Source organism: Trematomus bernacchii, unplaced genomic scaffold (genome assembly GCF_902827165.1).
Source record: "Trematomus bernacchii unplaced genomic scaffold, fTreBer1.1, whole genome shotgun sequence".
In the NCBI taxonomy this organism is placed as follows: domain Eukaryota; kingdom Metazoa; phylum Chordata; class Actinopteri; order Perciformes; family Nototheniidae; genus Trematomus; species Trematomus bernacchii.
In genome coordinates, this window is record NW_022987833.1 from 46,776 (window position 1) to 71,240 (window position 24,465).

At 40.2% G+C, this 24,465-nt stretch overlaps 1 protein-coding gene across 2 annotated transcripts; it reads right to left on the bottom strand.

The window, feature by feature from the left end:
- Nucleotides 1-3,866: 3,866 nt before the first annotated feature.
- LOC117500049 lies at nucleotides 3,867-22,164 on the bottom strand. 2 transcript variants are annotated; one of them, XM_034152739.1, is made up of 4 exons: nucleotides 22,042-22,164; nucleotides 16,141-16,248; nucleotides 9,006-9,118; nucleotides 3,867-8,030 (listed from the first exon to the last, which is right to left on the bottom strand). In XM_034152739.1, exons 2-4 carry the CDS (start codon nucleotides 16,146-16,148, stop codon nucleotides 4,675-4,677), a joined length of 3,477 nt encoding a protein of 1,158 aa, XP_034008630.1. In that variant the 5' UTR covers nucleotides 16,149-16,248; nucleotides 22,042-22,164; the 3' UTR covers nucleotides 3,867-4,674. The 2 variants fall into 2 exon arrangements, with proteins under 2 accessions (XP_034008630.1, XP_034008631.1); XM_034152740.1 differs by lacking the exon at nucleotides 22,042-22,164 and adding an exon at nucleotides 17,824-17,920.
- Nucleotides 22,165-24,465: the final 2,301 nt, after the last annotated feature.

The following is a 24,465-nucleotide window of genomic DNA, read 5'->3' on the forward strand; positions in this document are numbered from 1 at the left end:
AGGGGAAGAATAAAGAAAATCGAAGAACTATAGTGGAATGCTGTGGCACAGCATTCGCACTAATTACCAGACCGTGAGCATCAGGGAACCCCAATGAACTGATATATGTTTGTTTTTTTGGTTTTGTGTGTAAAATGTGGAGATGGGAGCAGTTTGTCTAAAGTGTACTTCTCTCTGTTCTGAAGAAAGTTCCGGAAAGATTTAACATGGGAATCAATTGGGAGCTAGCTGGACTTTTTGTCTCTTCATGCCCTCAAGAGGCATTTTGATTAATATTTCTTCTTAATTTTTTTTTAGGAGTGTAGGGTTTGGGAATTATGGCAAGTTTAAAACGTTTTTTGGGGAGAATTTGAAGAACTGCTGCACTCTGTTTTGAGATCAAAGCACTCTAGACTTAACGAGCTGCTCCATCCACACTAATGTTAAAATCTGAAGAAGGCCTCTCTACCAAGCTCCAAACTAAGTTAAATATCTCAAAAAGTGTAAAAGATATCAAAAATAAAATCAAGTTTGAATAGCTGACGGTCTTGTGATCATTTGAAAGTTGGAATGAAGTGTCTAGCTGAAAGTATGTGAAGGAGTAGCATTTGGCGCAAGGTGTAGGAAAAGAGGATTTGAAGGCATCTCCCATTGACTTCCATGTTAAAAAAAGAGTTTAAAAAGCTGAATATTTCAAAAGTATAAAATATTTTTTAAAAGTTGAAGATTTCCCATCGATTCCTGAACAGGCTGAATAGTTTAATATTTGAATGGTTTCTGTAGCTGAAAATAAGCTGAAGTTATGGAGAGCCAAAGTATTGGCTGAAATAATAAGGGGATTAAAGATTTGTGTGCAGTACAATGTTCTAAAGCTAACGTTAGCTAACGTATGTTGAGTGAAGCTTACATTAACTGCTGTATATTAGGGACAGTAACAAGGAAAATGTGTCGCTCATTCAACACCTTTAACACCACATTGAAGTTCTAACAAAGAAATTCACTCTTGGCTTCCTTTTCAGACTTAAATGTTGTTTTTCAACTTCATCCCGTAAAAGGTTGGTCTCTGGCTTATTCCTGTCCCAGCTTGACTACGGTGATACCATTTCTAGATTTGCCTGTCCCACTGTTTTGGCCAAACTTGACCCACTCTATCATGCTGCACTGCGTTATATACAGAGTTGGGTAATAATACTGTAATAATATTACTTTTGTCGGTAACGGAGTAGTGTAACGCGTTACTTTTATAATTCAGTAATCACACTACAGTTACTAACATTGCCCCGACACGCGTTACTTCGTTACTTTTATAAAATCAGTCATAATCACACTGACAGACAAGAGGGGTTTCCGCCGCAGGTTTATATGCACGTAATCTGTGCGACTTGCGCGTCCACATCTCCACGTGCAGTGCTGCATAAACATGGCTGAGTCAGCGATAACTTTCGAGGGGTGGAGGTCTGCCCATTATTTTGAGTTCGTCCGAAGAATAGACAGGAATGTGACGGTGAGGTGCAAACTGTGTCCAGGCCAGAAGCTGTTATACACTGCTGCAAACACCACGTCAAACCTCAACAAACACCTGCAAAGAACACATGCTAAGGTGAAGCTAATAGCTAAGGACCCCCAAACCCAGAGTGAGGATGTTGTGAGTGCGCCGCCGCCAACTCCGAAGCAGCACAAATTAGAATTTGGAGGACCGGTAACCAAAGCAGAGATGGACAGGCTTGTAGCATCCTTCATAGTAGAGGTAATGTTGCCCATTTGCACAGTGGAATCACCATCGCATCGTTCAGAGATATACTGCGCAAAATACAGATAGCAGGAGACAGAGGACAGCCATAGTCAGAGCTATCTGGATCAGTCTTATGCGACAATGGAAACTGAACTAAAGAGAACATTTGAAACTTTAGCAGTCTGCGTGATCTGCCTGTAGGGAGGGGCGGGCCGGCCCTGCGAGTAAAGTAACGAGTAAAGTAACGAGTAAAGTAACGAGTTACTTTATGTAGAGAGTAACGAAGTAGATTAATATATTACTTTCTTTTAAAGTAATATGTAATATGTAATACATTACTTTTTTTTAGTAACGACCCCATCTCTGGTTATATATCAAATGCACCCTATAGGACTCATCATTGACTGTATAGCCTAACTGGATGGTCCTCACTTACTATGCGTAGGATGCAGCACTGGTTTTTATTAATGTATAAAGCCATTTTAGGTAAGCTTCCACTCTACATATGTGTCAGATTTGCCCCAGTTTGTGACTCTCACAACCTCAGATCCAGTGCCTGGATACGGGTCCAGGTTCCTACTGTACGGACTGAGGCTGGAAAAAGGAGTCTTTCTTATTATGGTCCTTGGTCTTGGAATGACCTTCAATCAAGCCTCAAACTAAGGGCACTTGTCTCTATATCATGTTTTAAATTGAAGTTGTCTGAAGTCCTCACCACCAGCTGCTCTTGCAGTAACAAGTAGTGTACTTTTTTTATTGTCCTAATGTGCTCAATGTAGGGACTGCTTTTTCCTCTTTTGTTTTCTCAGTTATGTTCTCTGTATTTTATATGTTTGTGTTATGTGTTATGTGTAACGTTGCTGCCTTCTTGGCCAGGTCAGCATTGAAAATGAGATTTTATCTCAATGTTTTCATCTGGTTAAATAAGGTTATATAAAACAAAAAATATGTGAATCTGAAAGTGACTAGTACTTACAGCTGTCTGATAATGGACTGCAGTCAAATATGAAATAGTTTCTCCTAAAATGTTATAAAGTATGACTTTAAAGTAAAATATCTCTAAACTGAACTTCAGTTCTTTAGTAAATGGAGTAAAAGTTACTTTGCAGCGAGAAGTTAAGGGTCAGAAACATTTGAGGCGTAACAACATGTATTTATTGTTAATGAATGATTTCTCCATCTGTCAGTAAATGATAATCAATACACATCAGTATCAGGTATAATGTTTTTAAAACCCAAAGAATATTAAACTAATAGTAAGAATGTTAAACTAAGCAGGAAGCTGATAACCCGGTTAAAACAACAACACAGTAAAACGATTACAATGGAAATAAATTCAAACTTTATGTGAAAAATACAAGATTTAAAAGTTATACTTTTTCCCTTCAGCTGTTGATAGATCTTCTTTAATCTCCTTATTCTCATATCTGTTGTTCTGATTAAAATAATCTTTACGTTAGTCTGATTTACCAGTCACTTTCACGCTGCTAAGGAAATGTTTGCACTCCCATTTGCACATCATCTTTTTTTATATATATCCTGCTTACTTGAAGTAAACGGTTATTTTGTGGTTCTTTGTAATTATTGAGTGTTCTTGTATTTTAATGTGTTATTTTATACCTCGGGACTGTGGGAAACAATATTCCGATCTTTCTGTGTGTTCAAACATATTTTGAGATTGATAATAAAGTTGACTTTGACTTTGAAAAATGTATTGTTTTATTGTATCATCCAGCAGGAGCCACCGTATCATTTCAGGACACTCCACAATACAATAAATCATTAACAAAATTCACGTTAAGTTTTGAAATCTCAAAGAAAATAACATGAAGAGCAGAAAAAACATTTAGCAATAATCTGATATTTGTAAATGATCATAATAGAAAATAAACATCACTTTTAATAAACTTGCAGGTTTCATCTTTTCCATTGGTGGTAATGGTGTCAGGACGTTAATGATTTCTGCACAAAACAATCACACTTTCACATTTCATGCACATGGTACATGTTACTTCCTGTCAAACAGAACATGCAGATTGCTCCTGCAGGGAGATGTTTGTGCAGGAGAACAATAAAGCTTTGTAATTCATTGATTAACACTAGAGCTCTGAGTGCGGGTCTATTTGGACTTCATGTGTTGTATCAGTGACAGAAGAAGTATTCAGATACTTTACTTTGGTTAAAGTTATAATACCACATTGTATAGATACTGTTACAAGTAGAAGTCCTGCATTCAAAATGTCACATAGGTAAAAGTGTGTAAAAGTATAATCAAAATGAAGCGATAGTAATAAATGTAAAGGTACCCGATGCAGAAGAGTAAAGAGTAGAGTGGTGAAGTAAAGAGTCCAACATTTCACTTTGAACTGCATTCCACCTCAGCGCTGGGTGGACCGGGTTCTCTCATATTCCTACAGAACCGCTGATCCAAACAGCCTCACACGGGGCAGCACCTCCCCCTGGTCCATAGCAACACACATGCCAAACAGGAAGTAGATGGGTCCCAGCGTTGGTGAGATCATCTCAGATATAAAAACACAGACGTCTTCCAGTTTGTTGATAGATCTCCTCTTGGTCTTGCTGGCATCTGTTTGGTCTTGGTTTGGTTTTGATCCAAAGGATTTGTGATCACTGTGGACTCTGGAGGAGCTTCTCTCGGCTGCTCCTTCAGCATTTCTTCAAGACGAACCTTCTTGCTTTGAAAAATGTAATCCTTCATGATTAAAAAACAGTTAAACGATAACTTTGTAAGAACAGAATAAAAAACATAAATGACCCATGAACATTTGTGTCATGGTCACTTGGTTGTGTTGGCCATCAAGGACTCTTGATCAGTATCACTCACTATCCTGTCTTGTTTAATTGTGTATTTACACGTCTCTTCTTTGATATCATGTTCAGCTCTTGTCTTGGTCTCAGTTGGAGCTGGTCTTGATGTTGCTCTCAGTTAAAGATTCTTCACTTTAAAGCAGGTGTTCTCCTCTCCTTACTTTACCCATGAGCTCTGCTTGTCCTCTCATCTCCATCAGGTGCTGGACTCGTTGCTTCCAGCCTGACTTGGCTCCAACTTTCTCCCACTTAATAAGCAGGTCAATGAACTCTGTAGTGGAGAGAGGATTTGGCCGCAGTGCGATCTCTCCTAGTCTGTTTATAGACTTGGCAGCCATCTCCCTCACTTCAGTCAGAAGACGGTGATATTCAGCCTTCATTCGGTTGATCACTTCCTGAACAGTTCCCTTAGCCTCTGAGGCCTTCAGGTACTTTTCTTTCAGCTCCTGAACCTGCTTATTTCTGCTGCTCTCTGCTTCATGCAGTTTAAGTTGTTCAGTTGTCTCTTTAATCTCCTCAAGCTGGGCTAAACACACTTTAACCTGCTTTTGCATATTTTCAATTGTGATCTGGAGCTGCCTTCTTTCTCTGAGGACTTCCTTTGTCATTGTCAAGCTTTTGGTTGTTATCTTATCTAAAGCCACAAAGAACCTCTTCATGCCTCTTGCCCCCATTTCCCATAACATCTGATCCCAGACTATATCCAGATCTTCCTCATCCCCACTCGAGTCAGCAGCAGCAGATGATTGGTTCTGTGCAAACAATGCAGAATTATTGAATTTGAAGTGAACTGGCAGCCCGTCTTTTGTTTGAGGACATGGGACACCTGAAGCTTTGATCGCCTCTAGAACTGGTGGGCGTTGGCCGTCTGCGAATGTCACCAGAATCTGGAGGTTTTCTGCAACATCTTTGCCAAAGATTGAGAGCACAGAATCAAACACATACTTCTGTCTTAGTGTGAGCCGAGCTAAAGAAGCCTGAACTACAAAACACACTGCGTCAATTTCACTGACGCCACGCTTTGAAGAGAAGAGATTACGAATCTGTTCTGTGATCTCCTCGTCTCTTTCTATTCCTCTTGTATCTCCAAAACCTGGAGTATCCACAATGGTCAGAGAGTAATTGATTTTAAAGCCCTCTTGGTGGTTGATGTTGTACACAGTGACTTCAGAGGTCTGGCTCTCAGCTTGAGATCTCGACTGATCCTCATCAACTAACTTGAATCTGAAATCGTCCTCCCACTCTACACCAACGATGTAGTTGATGAGTCCATTGATCAGAGTGGACTTTCCAGATCCAGTTGCTCCAAGAAGCATTATTGTGCGATTTCGTGTCATGCTTTCTTTGCCAAAGTTGTACCTCCGGCATCCTTCAACTTCCATGTCTTCTTCTGTCAGAGGCAGTTTGTAAACTGAGGGAGATTCAGAATTGATCCTTTTGCTTTTCCTTTTGAGGAATTCTGCGAGACGTAAAGGTTTAGTTTTTGGTTTAGTTGTGGCGACATTAACTGTGATGCTTTCTTTGCTTCTTCCAGCTGCACCACAATCACACCTGACCCTGACAGCGTATTCTGTCTCTGGCTGAAGTCCTGAAATGATCGCCTTCTCAGCTCCTGCCTTCATTTGCTCCCAGTGGAGATCTTCCTCTTTCACCTGTTGGTCTGGTTTGGCGTACTCCACGATGTAGCTCAAAACGTGGACATCTTGTCCGAGCTCAGCAGGTTTCTCCCAGCTGACTGATATCTCACCTGAGGTAGATTCAACGTGGAGTTTTCCAGGAGGGCTGCAGGGTAAGGTTTGAATGGATCCACTGAGTTCATTGGCTGGCCCGGCACCTCCTGGTGTCTCTGCCCTGCATCTGAACATGTACTCTGTGTTAGGACTCAGGTCGCTCACTGTGACTTCTTCAGCTTTGGATGCTGTCTCTTGTTTCCAGCCGTCCTCTCCTCTGACACAGTACTCAACAGAGTAGGAGGTGATGTCCTCTGCTCCAGATCTGGGTGGAGAAATGTTCAGCGTCACACTGTTGTGGTTTATATCACTTCCTGTTACTGATGCAGGCTTTGAAGGCGGCTCAAAGTCCTCATTGACAGAAAAGCCGTCTGTATAAAGGTAGATGCTGGCACCTTTCTGTGTCTCGTTTGTTAAACCCACCGTCAGGAATGTGATGTTCTTGTTCTCCTTGTTGGCCTCTGCTAAATCACTGAAGAGCTTTGCTTTTTGCCGCATTGCTTCCATTTCTTCTCTTGAGTTGTACCATTGATCTGGAGGGGGGGGATCTTGAGCGTCGTCTGGTTTGGGTGTTTGTTTAAGGTAGTTTGATAAAGTTGAGAGGTACGGTTCATCACTTCCCAGCGAGGTGAAGACAAAACACACAGCCTGCTTTGCTTTGAAGCTTTCTTTGTTCAGGTCTGTTTGAGATGAGATGATCTTGGTGTTTGTCATCATGTCGGTCAGAGACATCACGGTGTATATTTCTCTCTCCTTACAGTCCATCCACTCGTTCAGGTCCTTGCTGTTGAAAGGAGAAGAACATGTCTTCCTCAGTTCCTCTGCGAGCACAGCTTCTTCTTCTCCTCCTCCTCGGATTGATGGAAGTTTCTTTGCCAGGGTTTGTTGGAATTCCAGTTTGAACTGAGAGCACTTCTGTTTAAAGGTTTTGAGTTTTTCTCCAATCTGTGGGAACTGCTGTGCAGTTTGGGTTCTCAGTGCATCATTGAACCTCATTTCCAGGTCACTGAAGTCCTCCAGGACACTCTGACATTCTTCAACTAATCTTATACTTATCTGACGGACAAGTTTAGCGGCTTTAGAATCTAAATATATCAGAGGCAACAGCCAGACCTTCACTGGTACTGCTTTTTCCCCGTTGTCTCCCAGCAGCTTTGGCAGACTTTGGTACACCTCTACTGCCTCCTGAAAGGATGTTGGAGGTTTCTGAACTAAAAAGTCTCCAAAGAATCTGCAGGACAGTTTTTTAACATTTGCTTTGTCCTTGTCTTCAATTTTCAGCGAGCCTTCGCCCTCTATTGAAACGGAGCTAATTTTCTTGATCATCACCTTCAAGTTGCCCTGAATGTCTTGATGGTTCTCGTTGACAGACACCTCACGGTCAAAGACAAAGAAGGCTTGAGCGCCATAAAGGATACCTGTGACTACATGTGTGGCTATTCCTTTCTCAAAGACATATGGATGCTTAACATTGCCTCTTCCAAGATGATTCATGGACAGTTCTTGGACCTTTGTGGTAGCTTGGTACTTCAGTGTTACTCTGGCCTGATTTGTGGAAGTCTCACTATCGTTCAGGTATTTGGCTGATCCACCAACCTCTACCAGTCCACCCAAGAAACTTGCCTTCAGTGATGCTTCAACATTTAGTGCTGAAGATTTGTCCTCAATTGATTCAGAAGCAACTAAATCAAAATCATTATAATTCTGTGGTCTTTCTCCAGTATGTTTTTTAAGGTCCTCATGGTCCCACAAAGTCATTCCTGCAAAAGAAGAAGAAAGAATCGAGCTCCTTAATACACACTAACTTTAAGGGACAGTCATATAACTATTTTTTTATTTTTTTATTTAGCCTTTATTTATACAGGTGTAAAATCTCATTGAGACACAAGGTCTCATTTTCAAGAGAGACCTGTCAGTGGTAACACTACTACACAAAGTTACAGACAGACAGGACACTAAACACAGAGGCAACACTAAAATACAACATCGTAAAAAAAGTAGTCATTGAAATCCATATAAAGTTGACAATATATAAGTAATATGCCTTCCTGTGCAGCAGGAAACAGTTGGATCTGGGCTTCTACAGGTGGTCAAAAGCTAAGATGGTCACTTCTCATCAACGTCTGGAGTATACGAGATAGCTGGTCTTTGAAGAGATTTGGGGCCTGTCTTTCTCTGTGTTTTTAAAGAATCCTTTGTCGAGCTCCAACTTCTAACTTTCTCTCCGGTCTCTGTCTCTTATCTATACTGAAACAAAGATGAGCATTCCCTCAGTGGTGCTTCCTGTATAGTTCCCTGACTCTCACCACTGTTACGCTGACGACACGCAGATTTACTCTCAGTTAGACAAAATGTGATGGGTAATATTAGTACTCTCCATGACTGCCTGTATGGATGTCACTTAACCTTCTTGATCTAAATTCATACAAACAGAGGTCTTTCTTAGTGTTCCTGGTAACTTTGTCTCTAAATCCTGTATCAGAACCCTGGCCCCCCAACGTCAAACCCTACTCAGGAAACCTGTGATCTTTGACCAGAATCTGAACTTGAGCCTCACATAAAAAAGCTAGTCCAAACCTGCTTCCTCCAACTCTGCAACATCACATAAATCAAATCCATGCTATCAACAAGACATCTGGAATAACGTATTCATAACTTTGTATCTGTGTGTTTCCTTGTGGGGGCAAAAAGAAAATGTTGTTGTTCTGTTTTTAAAGGTGATGTTTTTTCCTCACCAGGGACGAGAGAGTCTTTGCGGCAGTCGTACAACATCCCGAGGCTGAAATGCCGTCCGAGCGCCGCCACCTCCATCGTCCCGCTGCCTTCAGAGTCCATCTCTCTGAATGAACTGAAAAGAATCAACAACAGCTCGTTAGTTAACTTCAATGATTTGGTAATATCATGTCCAACCATGCTCACCTTTCAATTAGACCTTTCTACTCAACAAAGAGACACAAAAAGTTTACAAATTGACACAAAGCCACTACCAATACCGACGATTGGATTAACAATTGGGCCGATGCCGATACCGATGTTAATATATTTTCATGTTTGTTTGTTTTGTTGTTATTTTTTCCATTTTTGTGCCGAACAAATTATACATTTTTATGAAAAATATTCTAGTTTTTCATAATGTCCATCATAATCCATAATAACACGTCACTTTTAATGATAACAAGACATATTTAATTGAAATAAATGCCATTCATGAATCAAATCAACCTATTCAATTATAATAGTGCTGTGATTTGCACAATTTACATAATCAATTGTTTCACTTTCACAGTTTGATTTCTCAAGTTTATACCAAGTTGCACTGTTCGAGGAGCGTGGGTCTTAGATTTGTATTGTTAAAACTACATAACAACTGTTGTGCATATGACGATAAAACCATTTCATCTTTGAACCTTTTATCTTTAAGTAATATCAGTATATTGCCCAGCCCTGATCTGAACGTTGGCAATGTGGGCACTTCACATGGCCCAGCACAACATATTAAGATCAGCTACTGCCATCGCCTAATGTCACCTTTTATGCTGATCTGCAGATGGCAGAAATGATGTCAAACATCAGCTGATGGCGATGTCTGGCTGATGCATCGGGGCTCCCTTGCGTAAAATAACTACTAAATTAACATAAGATTACTTCAAAGATACCCAAAACGACAACCATTTGAAACAAAATGACTACAAAAAAACACAAGACGTATAAAATGACTTGAAGAACAACTTCTAGAAATGGACTCAAAACGACTGCAAAGACTCACAAAAGGACAAAATATCTAAACAAAACAACTACAAAAAGCCTCAGGTGACCTCAAAATGAATCAAGACATCCCTTCACTCTACTAAACAGAGTGCATCCTTTGTGTATATTTCCATCAACACATCAACCTGTACTGTATGTTGTATTTCTTTGTGTGTATGTGTATCAATCTGTTTCATACTACAGAGCGAGCTGCATGCTGTTATCTGTGCTGGGTTTAACATCCCATCAGCCTCCTGTCAGCTGCTGGTTCAAACCTGCACCATGCTGCCCTCTGGTGGCTGCTCACACAAACTGCTCAGGGCAAACTGCATACAGCCTGACACCACAAACAATACCCATGATACACTTTTGGGATCCACATCTAAGAACCAGGACTCTCTAACAAGTCAAAAGAGAAATCAGCCACTAATAGCTGTTTAATTGACACACATGTGACCTGATCCTAAAAAGTGGTAAACACCTCAGGCCTAAAAGAAAATATTGTTTGTTTCAGGTTTCCGACCGACCCTGCCGATTTATGTGCGACTCAGATTTATTTTATGAGAATCCTACAGTGTATTTTAAGGAACTTAATAGGTGGATGCACTATTGTAGAACAGTGACTTTGTACCACTCACTCTAATTGGGGCAGATTTGTTTCTGCAGAAAAATGTATCTGCAGAAACAAAAGAAATAAAGATGTATAGTTTACAATAGCTTTATATACAGTACCAGTCAAAGGTTTGGACACACCTTCTCATTCAATGGGTTTTGTTTATTTTTTATTGTTTCTACTTTGTAGATTAATACTGAAGACATCAAAACTATGAAATAAAACATATGGAATTATCTAGTAAACAAAAAAGTATTAACAAATCCAGAATATGATTTTTATTTTAGTTTCTTCAAATGATACGGTGGCCCTGAAGTGCAAGTCAAAATAACATTTCACTAAACACTACAGCAATTCACAAAATGCTACAGCATTTCAGAAAACACTTCAACATTTCAACTTTTACGGAAAGGGTATTCCTTTAGGAGAACACCCTGCCTTTTTGTAACTAGCTGATGCTAATCTCATCCTCTTCTTCAAAGTCACTGTCAGACTCAGAATTCTCAGAAATGTGATCCTCACATTCTGAAACCTCTTCCTCTTCCTCTACATCATCATCAAATGGTTCTCTCTCTCAATTTGCAGCTTGGATAGAGAGTGAAAAAATAAAGATTGGTTCCCGCAAGATACAATGCGAATGTGAGAGCAGACAGGTGTCGGTGCTTGAATTTATCAACAATTTTGCAACCTTGTGCGGGAATGGCAGTGGCAGAAACACAAAAGTCACGCTTCCCCTGTTTTTTCGGATAGTAGTTATAATTTAAATAAATAAATAAAAACACTTTGTTTTGTTTCGATAATTCTCCTTTGCTGTGTGTTGCTGCCGGCCCGTCTCTCCCCCACTCTCATTGAGTATTTTACAAAGAGTGAAACAAACAGCGCCCCTCTAGATGTTATGGTGAAACAGTAGATTGCATTCACACACACACACACACACACACACACACACACACACACACACACACACACACACACACACACACACACACACACACACCCAGGGTTTCTCTGTCCGGCTGAGTGCTCGTTCACATGAAAGGGGCGGGGTTAGCAACATTTGACCAATCAGAAACATGGAGAAGTGTACTGACAGCGCAGCGTCATACTCCATGAATGAAAAGTGAACTATAATATTAGACAAATATGAAGACGTTAAACTTTAAACATCCATGACTTAAACACTTTATCCAGGATAAAAGCCCAACCTGGTCTCACCAGAATTCGTGACTCCACCACGACTCCTTAACACCGCAGTGCGTGGTGGAGTCACGAACTTTGCTACATTTACGTGTCTGCACCACGCAAACAACCCCAATGTAAAGTGAATGAGGCTCCTTTGTCGTGGTGCACACACGCATTTCTACAACGTCCAGCATTGAGCTTTTATTCTATAAAACGTTTTTAAAATCTACTTTATAGCTTGTAGTAACTCACAGGAGGCTTCTTTTATTTTATTTGTATTCATAATCATTTTTATTTTTCGTCAGAATGTATTATGGTGCATTATTTACCAATGTTTGTTCTCAAAAAACAATGTATTGTGTGAAATACAACTGTGATTTTTATTAAATTAGTTCGTTTTTAAGGAAGGCCAGAGCTTCAGCTGTGTCAAATAGATTGTTCCCTTTAGTTAACGTTATTTAAAAGATAATTATATTCCTATTTGATCATGTCCCCTTTATTGTATTACGGACCCAAAGAGCTGAGCGTCCATTCCCATTGGATAACAGAGCATTTTACACCCGGAAGTAAGTATTCTCCTTACTGTCGATTGATTTGACCAGTGGCGAGCCGTCAGGGCCCTCTAGGCCTCTAAATATATATTTTTTTAATATTATTTTTGTTATATTTTTCATTAGTTTTACCGAAAAAAAACTTGATTTAATTGTATTTAAAATAACATTTCCAAAGAAATAAATCCTTCAAATCTGCCTGTTCATTCTCTGTTTGAATGTAGGGGTTACATGAAAGAATCTCGTCTGGCCCTCTCTGCGATTCACAGAGGGTTGCTATAGTAACTGAACGAGAGAGTAATGTCAAATGACAGTACAATTGACCAATCATATCTTCCCTCTAAATGGGTGGGCTTTATTATCGCGGACTTTATGACAAGTTCCGCCCGCTGTGAAACTTTTCTTGTTTCCATAGCAACAACAACTTCCTGTCAACAGCGTGAACTCACCTTCAAAATAAAAGCATGCCAAATTACACTTAAACAACTGCAACGAAAGTAACAAACACAATGCAATATCCTTTTCAATGTCAAAGAACACAAATTGGGTTCACAGGTGTTGTTTTGTGTGGTAGAGGGTCGCTGTCATTGATGCGTTTTGCACCCCGGGCCGTTGTTTTGATATTCCGCTGAAGTATACGCTGTGACGTAATAACTCTTTTTTTTTCTTTTTTTCGAGGGAAGGGGTGGGGGTCAGAGGGCCTAGGTATAAAGCTCACGGCTCGCCACTGGATTTGACAGTGATATCTGCACTACTCATCAACTCAAAAACACCAGATTATCCTTGTTAATTACACAACATTGATTGGTTTAAATTGTGTACAATGCTTTTGTAATTTTCCCCTTCGATTCGGAGAAACAAATATTTGTTCAGAGTTTAGGATGGCAGAAGACACTACACTACCCAGAATCCTCAGCTATTGTTCCGCTTTGCCTCAAGCTCTGTGATTGGTTGACCTCCAACTGCATTCCATATGAAAAAAAACGTTTCGTAAAAGATCAAATCATACTTTATTCAGCAGTGCTTGCTTTACTCTTTGAAAGTCATCACATGAATGCATTGTAATGAATGGTTTGGCTGCATTAAACATTACACATCTGTCGTAGTTCTTTATTTATCTACAGAGATCGGGCCTTAGAATAGACCGGAAACTATTCTTTTACCGTTCTGTTTTAATTTCACAATAAAGTTAGTAGTAATAATTTGTTTTGATATTATTGTTTTGTATTAACTACTAGACTGCTGGGTCATGTTAAGACCATCTTTTCTGTGTTACTGTGGGTTTTTTACATCGCTTTTGTGTTACAAATATCAAAACAATAACAGAATATATCCGTCGTAAACTAAACCAGAAACAGCAGTATATTTTATTTTGTTAACACTGTAAACTTGACAGCTTTTTAACCCGCACCTCCTACTGGTTAAAGCACGTTATTACACGTTTAGAGTGATTGCAATGCAGGTAGATTGTGTTGCTTTTTAATGACTGTTTAAAATGCCTTTTTCTTAATGTCTTTCATTTTTGTAAAGCACTTTGAATGTGTTATATTTGATGAAAACATTTAAATATTAAGAGTACATACTCTCTGGCCTTCCTTAAAAACTAACTAATTTAATAAAAATCACAGTTGTATTACTTACAATACATTGTTTTTTGAGAACAAAAATTGGTGAATAATGCACCATAATACATTCTGACGAAAAATAAAAATTATTATGAATACAAATAAAATAAAAGAAGCCTCCCGTGAGTTACTACAAGCTATAAAGTAGATTTTAAAAACGTTTTATAGAATAAAAGCTCAATGCTGGACGTTGTAGAAATGTGTGTGTGCACCACGACAAAGGAGCCTCATTCACTTTACATTGGGGTTGTTTGCGTGGTGCAGACACGTAAATGTAGCAAAGTTCGTGACTCCACCACGCACTGCGGTGTTAACGAGTCGTGGTGGAGTCACGCATTCTGGTGAGACCAGGTCGACCAATCACAAACATGGACAAGCGTACTGACAGCGCAGCGTCATTCTTCCTGAATGAAAAGTGAACTATAATATTAGACATTATGAAGAAGTTAAACTTTAAACATCCATGACTTAAACACTTTATCCAGGATCAAAGCCACATAGCTGCACCTGCAAGTTGAATACAGCTGGTAACAGAAAAAGTGTTTGAATGCGTACATTAACAGGTTTATGATATCACTGCCCCGTCCAAGACACGATCTGACTTTAATTACATTTGACCCGAGTGTTTCGTCAACTTAATGTGTTGCTTAAAATAATACTTCTGCATACAGTATGTGACACTGTAATTGCGCATTTCGACTACAGCGCGGAGCACGGTTTAAGCGTGCCGTGCCCGGCCCATTTTTGGTGGCGTTTCCACTAGGGGTAGTTTTTCACAGTTTTCTGGCTCTCCAAAATCGAGGTTCTTTCCGGGCCAACAACTGGGCTGAGTATGCTAAACTAGTGAGAGAATCGCTGGCAAGGGGGCTACAACTACAAGAAAATGAACATATTTTACCGTGATTTAATTGTAATACACGTTTCAAAATGATGCCGAAGTAACAACATACTGATACCGGTTAGTAAAAACCATGAATTAATGCTTTGACAAGTCTGCAGACAGACGGCAGGCAAAACACCTTTAAAATGCGTGTTTTCTGAATGGAGATTGGCTAAGCTAACGCAGTATATGCTCCGACCGTCCACACTCACAACAACGGCCTATACAGGCATAAATAAAGCAGCGACTGTATTCTCCATGACACAGACAGTCTGTGGTGTGTACTTGTTTAACTTTTGTCTAGTTTCTGAACAGATATGAGGAGCTGTGAGCTCTGAGTGCTAACAGCTAACGGCTGTGTTGGTTTTCTGTGTTTCGCATTGAAGATGACGTCACGGCTCCGCCTACACTGCGTTACTATAGTTACTGCCCCAGCTACAAACTGTAATGGAAACGCAGCATAAAGTGAGCCTGGCCTAACAAGGCCTAACAAGGCCTAACCATACTGTACTAAGCCGAGCCGGGTCCTGCAATGGAAATGCGCCATAAGTGTCCTACGAGAAGCTGACTCAGATAAGGAAATATATGATACATTATGATGTGATATGATATGAATGATAATGGGACACATCAACGTCTGCACTCACAGTGCAGCGGACTGTACGTAATGTTACTCTGATCCGGTTACTTATGTTGTGGCAGATATTTAAGTAAGCTTTCTTAACGCTAATGTTATAATAGTCAGATTGCTCTGAAGATGGGAGGGGATATTCTATTAATGTTCACGTTCACACAGTCGGTGATTTTTGCCGGCCGTCTTTCCTGCAACGGCAGTTTTTCTGTATTACCTCTATCCTGTAATATGAATTGATCGCTTTAAACTCCGCACACAGAGCTTTGATTGCTCAGCAGGCTGATTTCACTGAGTTTATCTCTTATCTGGAACCTAATCTAGCCCGCTAAGAAGAGATCCAGCGTCGTAGGACCGGAAACCCAGAGTTTTCCCTGAAGTTACCTCGCTAAGTGAAAATCCGGCTTCGTAGTACAGGGCACTGTAATGGTTTTGAATTAACACGTGTGCCTTGTCAAGAGTCAATTTGTGGAATGATAATGTGTTTGAGAGCATCAGTTGTGTTCTGCAGAGGTAGGGTTAGTGCACAGTGGAAAGCTGTTCAGTTGTATAGTTCAGTGTACTGTTTAAGCTGAAAGCTTTTGTTTGTTTGTAAACGATTTGAAAAAATAAATAAAATAAAAATAAAATAAATTCCCTACCTCCCCATGACCTTAGCTGAGAACCAACCAGAAACAAACAATCATTTATTTTAGGCCTCAGCAGAGACTCAGCGATCCCCCTCCTCAGTTACGCCTCGTCTTGGTGACCTGAAGAGGACACACAGGAGAGACAGTATGAACACATCAGAACATAATAGGAACATATTCAAATCAGTATTTCAATAGAATATTATATAATAGAAGCCGTTAATGTGATTATACATGTGAAGTGAAAAGTGAAGAGATACTCCTTTTAAGGTGCTATCAAACATTCATAGAAATATACAAATGAAATAAAAAGATAAGATACTTTTCAGCCCGTGACCCCCAAAATACCCCACCACGTGAATTGTCAACGGGGGGACATTCTACAGATGGCCAGTCCGTCGCTGAAAAAGGTCTATGCACACGTTGTTATTATTAATAATAGTAATACAAACAACAGTGTTTCCCATACATCGACATACAAACCCTACAGATCCTCAACTCTGCCGTGTCTCACTCATGAAGGCGAGACACGGCAGGCAAACACATCGTTTTTCATGCACTGGTCAATTTTGATATGTTGTGCTATTTTGATTCCATAACATGTTTTCTTTCAGGCTTTTGGAAGGAAAATGTACAAAATACACATTTAGGTGTTTATTTTACTATATTTTGTCTATTTGCGTCTGTAGGTTTCTCCTAAATTCACCAAAAGTTAGCATTCTAACGTAACATAAAGTACTGCGACCGCTGTTTGCACCATGTCTTCAGAGGTATCGTTGGAAAGCTCCGTCTCTCCTGCACAATCTCATCGGATCCAAATATGGTCATTTCCTTTGTATCAGCAACCAATCGTGAAAGTACAAAGAGGTCTTAAACCGAAAAACGAAATCCCATTGGCTGGTGTCAATTTCTGACAACGTGATTCGTTCAGGTGTGTCACGTGGTGTGCTAAAACACTTCTTGGTATAGATTTCGCTGGAAATTTAAATCTCAAAATGGCAAAAGAACAGCGATAAAAACGTTCACAGAGAAGACGACAACAATTGTCACTTGCACAAAGCAAGGTTATACAAAAAACAAATGATCCCAAACATGAAATACCTTCACGGAGTGTAGAACAACAAAGACCCTCAGCATTCATACTTATGTAAAAGAACAACTTGCAGGACTTATATTCAGTTGTAGAAAGAATAGGAATATGTATGGATAAATGATATATATTGCATGTATGGGTTAATGTGCAGGGGAGGAAGACTGAGGGGTAATAGAGCAGGAGTTCAGTGATTGCTCTGGGGGAGAAAGTGGGTGTTTCTCAATGTGGAGTACGCTTGTGGAGCGAGTCAAGAATACTTCCTGGCATTTGGAAAACAAAGTGTGGAACAGGCTAGCAAGTGTGCAGGTGTGCGTCATATGAGAGGCCCCGCTTACATCTTCCGCCACAGATTTTGGAAATTGGTCCGTGCGCAAAGCATTGTGGGGATTTTAAGACCGCGGAGTCTACTCATGTGCAGCCTCGATATTTCTCCAAACGGAGTACGCCGGGCTCGGTAGATTTCCAAGTATGCTGGAGATTGGAACAGCACTTCGGCGGCACTCGATGACGTAGTATGCTTGAAATAGTGTCTCTGAAGCAGCTTTACTCGACATTGAGAAACACCCCCTGTCTGTAGTCTGTTTGTCTTTGTTTTAATGCACCTGTAGCGCCCCCTGGAGGGCAGCAGGTCCAACAGGTGAACACCGGGGTGGGAGCTGTCCTTTACAATGTGTGTGGCTTTATTGAGGCAGCAGGAGTTGTAAACGCTGCATGGACTTTCTCACAGGGCGTTTCCAAGGAACTGCTGAGTCTACGATCAGATTAGGGCTGGGCCATAGACTGACAAAACTCAAAGACTAAAGGTTCATGATTCAAGGTTTTGTAGTTTTAGCAAAGAAATCTAAGACCCTCTAACCTAATCTAAGGCTCCTCTGCAATTTTAAATATACTTAAAACATAAAAAGGAACATATATATACATGTCAAAACGAGTGAGAGCACAATGTAGAAATGAACAATTAAATGCTGTACAGGACAATGAAATCTTCTATAATGTAATAATATCAGTATCGTGATAAGAGATTAGGTTCTGTGTTAGGTTTCTGATATTGTTACATCCCATAATTGTTTTATCCTGGGTGCATTTCAGAAAAGTGATCTAATCTTATCAGACTGTTTTATAATATGATTTTACTCACTTAGCTGTTATATTAACATTAGATTATTCATCAAAAATCTCATTGTGTGAATATGTTGTAAAAGCACCAATAATCAACCTTCTCCTTATCCAGGGATTTGGTCAACATATTGTGATATTTGGTTTTCACTAAAGAGATATTGCATATATGGTCAACCTGTTAAACCCCATGCCCCCGCCCCCGGGGCCAAAACACAACAATATTCACAAAACTGTGTCTCAGGGCTTCTTAACATTTAACAACCTATTAATGTGTCATACCCACTTAACGGGAAGAAACTCAGCTAACTGACGATATGAACCATTTTTACCGAAACAAAACACAACTCTAACGCCAAGCGTCTGAATTAGCACTAAGCGAAAGAGTGCTAACGCACTTAGAAACATAACTCACGGTAGAAATATTGTATACTTCATAGAAAAAAGATATCTTATGAAAGCTGAGATTCCACAGATTCCAATGGTATAAGTATAATCACTGTGCGACCAAAACTCACGGCAGCGAAGGCAAGCAAAGACAACTCACAACTTCACTTTACGGAGCCAAAACGGCAAATACGTCTCACCTTTGCTGTTTTCTGATCAAAGTTGTGTTCAATGGCATACAAACGCATATAAACGCTGCTGAAGGTTGATCCAATGTCTCTGTGTCACTTTGAAATGATTACTGATCATCCATCATAAGAGTTATGTCAAAAACTGAGTTTTCATATTAGCTGCTACGAGAGCTACGAGAGCTGTAACCCAGCTTCCGGTTTTCGGCATTCTGGCTGCGCATCACTCTATTCACCAATGGGTAATGTTTAGATGGATTTAGGAACTTCCCCTCGATTCTATTGGCTCTAATGATTCAAAAGTCAGTGTCAGTCATCAAAATCGACCGATGGGTTCCAGAGATATGTCAAATTCACCCAAATGACCCCAGAAGTGGTGGTTTTTTGCTAAATCTCTCTAAAAAGGTCAAATGTCACTTGTTTTGCATCAATATTGATACAGGGTACTTATTATATATTATAGTTTGGATTCCTAAAGCTTTTAGTCTACTAACCCATCATTCAAGGGTAGTTTTCACTATAAGTAATGTTTTGTTTTTGGACGGACACTATAATTTACATTTTCTTACTATGTTCAATCTGAATTTACTTTAAAATAAAAAAATCTATATTGATTCTGACTTTTCTACATCCAACTCACAGGTTTATCATTGCTTTGAGAAAAAAGATTATTAATTTACCCCTTTTAGAAGGGAAGATATGGTCATTTGTTCTGGGAATGTCATTTTCGAGCCTGAGACGTGAACAACAGGCAGCTCTGACTGCCGGCTGTCCACAGCTTATATGGGCAACAACAGCAAGTCGTCCATCTTTGGTAGAGTAAAGTAGTCTGACAGACAGCAAGGCTGTTTCTCAATGTCGAGTAGACCTGCTGCAGAGCCACTATTTCAAGTATACTAAGTCATCAAGTGGCGCCGAATGCTGGGCATTTAACATGCATTTAAACAGTCCTTCGGCGCCACTTGATGACGTAGTATACTTGAAATAGTGGCTCTGCAGCATAGGGATGGGTATCGTTAAGGTTTTAACGGTACTACTACTTTTATCGATACCGCTTATCGGTCCGGTCTTTTAACGGTACTCTTATCGGTTCTTTTGGAGAAAAAAATAAGGTAAACTAACTAAACAAATTGTGAACAAAACTAACATTGCTTTTTATTTCAATTAAATACATAATATTTCACATCAAAAGAAACAACAATGTTTTAACAAATGGTATTAAATAATCTGATGACAGAACTGTAAACAGAATGGCTGAAACTCAGTTCCCTCTAATCTTTAACACATGTTTGTATCATTGAGTTAGCTCCGTGTGTTGCTGCTAGCATACATAACACCTGACGTGGAAACGTTACTCGTGGATGGGGCTACAGATCTACTAGAAAGACAGTCGAACCCGGTGCATTCCTCCGTCTGAATGTGGAGCACTTTTGCTAAATGTTTAGACAAATTGCTCGTGTTCCCGCCCTGACATGCTAAACTCTTATTGTACTTTTGGTAACGAGCATTGTCCACATCGAGACGGGTAAAGTTTAACCACACCTCGGAGCGCGTTCTCTCCGCCATCTCCTCCGTGTGTGTGTGGTGTGTGTGTGTGTGTGTGTGTGTGTGTGTGTGTGTGTGTGTGTGTGTGTGTGTGTGTGTGTGTGTGTGTGTGTGTGTGTGTGTGTGTGTGTGTGTGTGTGTGTGTGTGTGTGTGTGTGTGTGTGTGTGTTGCTGCATGTAGCAGCTGCGTGTGTGTAACCGCCCCCTCGCAAGCAGGCGGGGGAGAGAGATCTCTCGTCTGGATTGGAAAGATCGAAAAATACAAAAATGGCGCATTTTACAGTCTTTTTGCATATTAGAAACGGAGTTGGCGACACTAAAACTGCAATATAATGTTTGTGTAGCAATAATACATATGACATATTTTTTACATGTCTCCAGTACCGATAAAAAGACAGATAACGTCGGAGCTTAACGGTACCACGGCCGGTTAATACCGGGGCTCGGGACCCATCCCTACTGCAGCAGGTCTACTCGACATTGAGAAACGGCCCCAGTCTCCTCCTGCTCTGCTTCACTTAATGCAGTGAAGGAGGAAGCAGCCTCTGCATTTACCAGCATGTTGTTGTTCATACCTGAACATATAAAAGTGAGGGAACCATCACATACCTTGAGAGGGGGGTAGCTGGCTCTGTTTGAGAGCAGGAAGGAAGGGAACATGCTTTACTCCACAAAGAGGAGCAGTGTGTGTCATCTGTAGATTACAATAAGCAGTAAGTAACTGAAGTAAAATGCTAATTGTTACAACAATATTAACAATCAATAATGTCATATATTATAATAGAGCACATATGAAATCCATTTTCCTGCTAAATTAGTCCCCTTATTTTTGATACTCTAAAAGTGAGAGTAAGTTTGGTTTAAAATGCATTTACTTGTAAAGGAGTCTTTGACATTAATCGTATTGGTACGTTTACTGAAGTAAAGACTCTGAATACTTTTTCCACCAAAGCAAAGTACAAGTTAACTGATCCTCCTCACAGTCTAAGTTTCTGTTACTTGATATAAGAACAAGGTGAACGTCTTCTTGAATATCAGACAGTATATGCCAAAAGGTGGCGCAGGAATGAGTTCTAAAACCAGCAAATGATTCAGCATTTTGGCACTTCCTTATTTTACATTTTGTTCTACGACATTGATCAAAAACCCTGCACCACTGGAAATAAGGAGAGAGTTATCTAAAGTATTGTTGACATAATATCAAAGTAATATCACCACAAGTAAAATAATAACGGCCAACAATAAAGAAGCAACTGGAAGATTTCAGAAAGAAGTATGATATCTGTAACAACTGAATATGTCATAACAGAGCTTAGAAAAAACGTATCTTGTTTATTTATTTGATAGGGAGAATTAATGACCATCTGTATAAAATGCCAATTTATGTCCGTAGTCCCCAAGCAGGTAAAGAATACAGAACATGTACCAGTAACAATATCCAATCAAAAACATACAATACACAAGTTAAAAAGACACATTCAATGCACTAAATGTAACGTTTTGCCTTAAAGAGTAGTCCTACCTTGAGATTTCTTTAAATCAGATTGTGGTATCCAGTGTGTTTGAGATTTGTAGGAAACTCACCAGAGATTCTGCTGTTTGTTCAGAAAAACCTGAGATTGTTGATTCTCCTTCAGAGAGAAACAGAGAGACACAGAGAGAAAGAGTGAGATGCTGTCTCTGATAAACCGTTCACCTTTATCTGAAGACGTGGCATTAAAGTACAGTAAACACAAAAACAAGACGTACCGGATCACACCTGTGACGTGCATGGGTGTGACTCAGTATGAAGGATATGCAACCACTGTACAATACAATCTACAGCCAAAGTCAGCAGAGCAGGAAAGTCAGTAAACAAGTCTTTTAACAATAAATACATGTTGTTACGCCTCAAATGTTTCTGACCCTTAACTTCTCGCTGCAAAGTAACTTTGACTCCATTTATTTAAGAACTGAAGTTCAGTTTAGAGGTATTTTACTTTAAAGTTATACTTTATAACATTTTAGAAGAAACTATTTCATACTTGACTGCAGTCCATTATCAGACAGCTGTAAGTACTAGTCACTTTCAGATTCACATATAACAGATATTTGATGAATGGACGTGATGGGGGGGGGGCAACAAGCTGCTTCAGTGGGGTCCGCTCACACAGGCCAACATTGTGGAACAACTCTCTCTCACCTCTTAAGAAATGATAAACGTGTCTCAAAATAGTTTCGTCCTCAACAAACTTAAACCATGACCTGAGTAATAAACATTTACTGTATGTGTATATTTATGTTATTAGTACACTTATGTTCAGGAGCAGCTTCACCTCCAGCTGACCTCTAACCCCACAACCCACCTTTCCTATTCATTCATCCATTCCCCTTCCTGCCTCATCAATACCCACATCCCTTCATCTCTTCATCTCTGCATCCCTTCATCCCTTCATCCCTTCATCTCTTCATCCCTTCATCTCTTCATCCCTTCATCCCTTCATCTCTTCATCTCTTCATCCCTTCATCCCTTCATCTCTTCATCCCTTCATCCCTTCATCCCTTCATCTCTTCATCTCTTCATCCCTTCCATCCCTTCATCTCTTCATCTCTTCATCTCTTCATCCCTTCATCTCTTCATCCCTTCATCCCTTCATCCCTTCATCCCTTCATCTCTTCATCTCTTCATCCCTTCATCTCTTCATCTCTTCATCCCTTCATCTCTTCATCCCTTCATCCCTTCATCCCTTCATCCCTTCATCTCTTCATCTCTTCATCCCTTCATCCCTTCATCCCTTCATCTCTTCATCTCTTCATCCCTTCATCTCTTCTCTTCATCTCTTCATCTTTCATCCCTTCATCTCTTCATCCCTTCATCCCTTCATCCCTTCATCCCTTCATCTCTTCATCCTTCATCTCTTCATCTCTTCATCCCTTCATCTCTTCATCCCTTCATCCCTTCATCTCTTCATCTCTTCATCCCTTCATCTCTTCATCTCTTCATCCCTTCATCTCTTCATCCCTTCATCTCTTCATCCCTTCATCCCTTCATCCCTTCATCTCTTCATCCTTACATCCCTTCATCCCTTCATCTCTTCATCTCTTCATCTCTTCATCTCTTCATCTCTTCATCCTTACATCCCTTCATCCCTTCATCTCTTCATCTCTTCATCTCTTCATCCCTTCATCTCTTCATCCCTTCATCTCTTCATCCCTTCATCTCTTCATCCCTTCATCCCTTCATCCCTCCATCCCTTCATCCCTTCATCTCTTCATTCCTTCATCCTTAGATCCCTTCATCCCTTCATCTCTTCATCTCTTCATCTCTTCATCCCTTCATCCCTTCATCCCTCCATCCCTTCATCTTTCATCCCTTCATCTCTTCATTCCTTCATCCTTAGATCCCTTCATCCCTTCATCCCTTCATCCCTTCATCTCTTCATCTCTTCATCTCTTCATCCCTTCATCCTTCATCTCTTCATCCCTTCATCTCTTCATCCCTTCATCCCTTCACCCCTTCATGTTACACCCTAAAGTGTAATGTTGGGTTATTGTATTCCAAGAACAGAAGTCCTCGACATGCAGCAGAAGGAGCAGGTTTCTTTAAATCAATGCAGCTTTGTACCTGCTTTAGTTGCTACCAAGTAAACTGCAAATACAGAAAAAATAATGTATGGTAGTTAAAAGTGTTGAATGAGTGACACATCGTTCTTGTTACTGTCCCTAATATACAGCAGTTCATGTTAGCTTCACTCAACATCAGTGGCGTAACAATCGCCGGTCCAGCCGGTGCAACGCACCGGGGCCCAGAGCCGGCCAGGGGCCCATGCAAAACAACTACCGGAGGACCGAGGATTCGAGGAGTTGAGGAGGGGAAATTAGTGAAATGAGAACGGCCCCTGGTTCTTAGATGTGGATCCTAAAAGTGTATCATGGGTATAGTTTGTGGTGTCAGGCTGTGTGCAGTTTGCTCTGAGCAGTTTGTGTGAGCAGCCACCAGAGGGCAGCATGGTGCAGGTTTGAACCAGC

Excerpts from the sequence above, each read along its gene's own strand:
- LOC117500049 (XM_034152739.1), bottom strand. Across the intron at positions 8,031-9,005 it reads CAAAGACTCTCTCGTCCCTG|GAATGACTTTGTGGGACCAT; the intron begins GTGAGGAAAAAA and ends CTTCTTTTGCAG.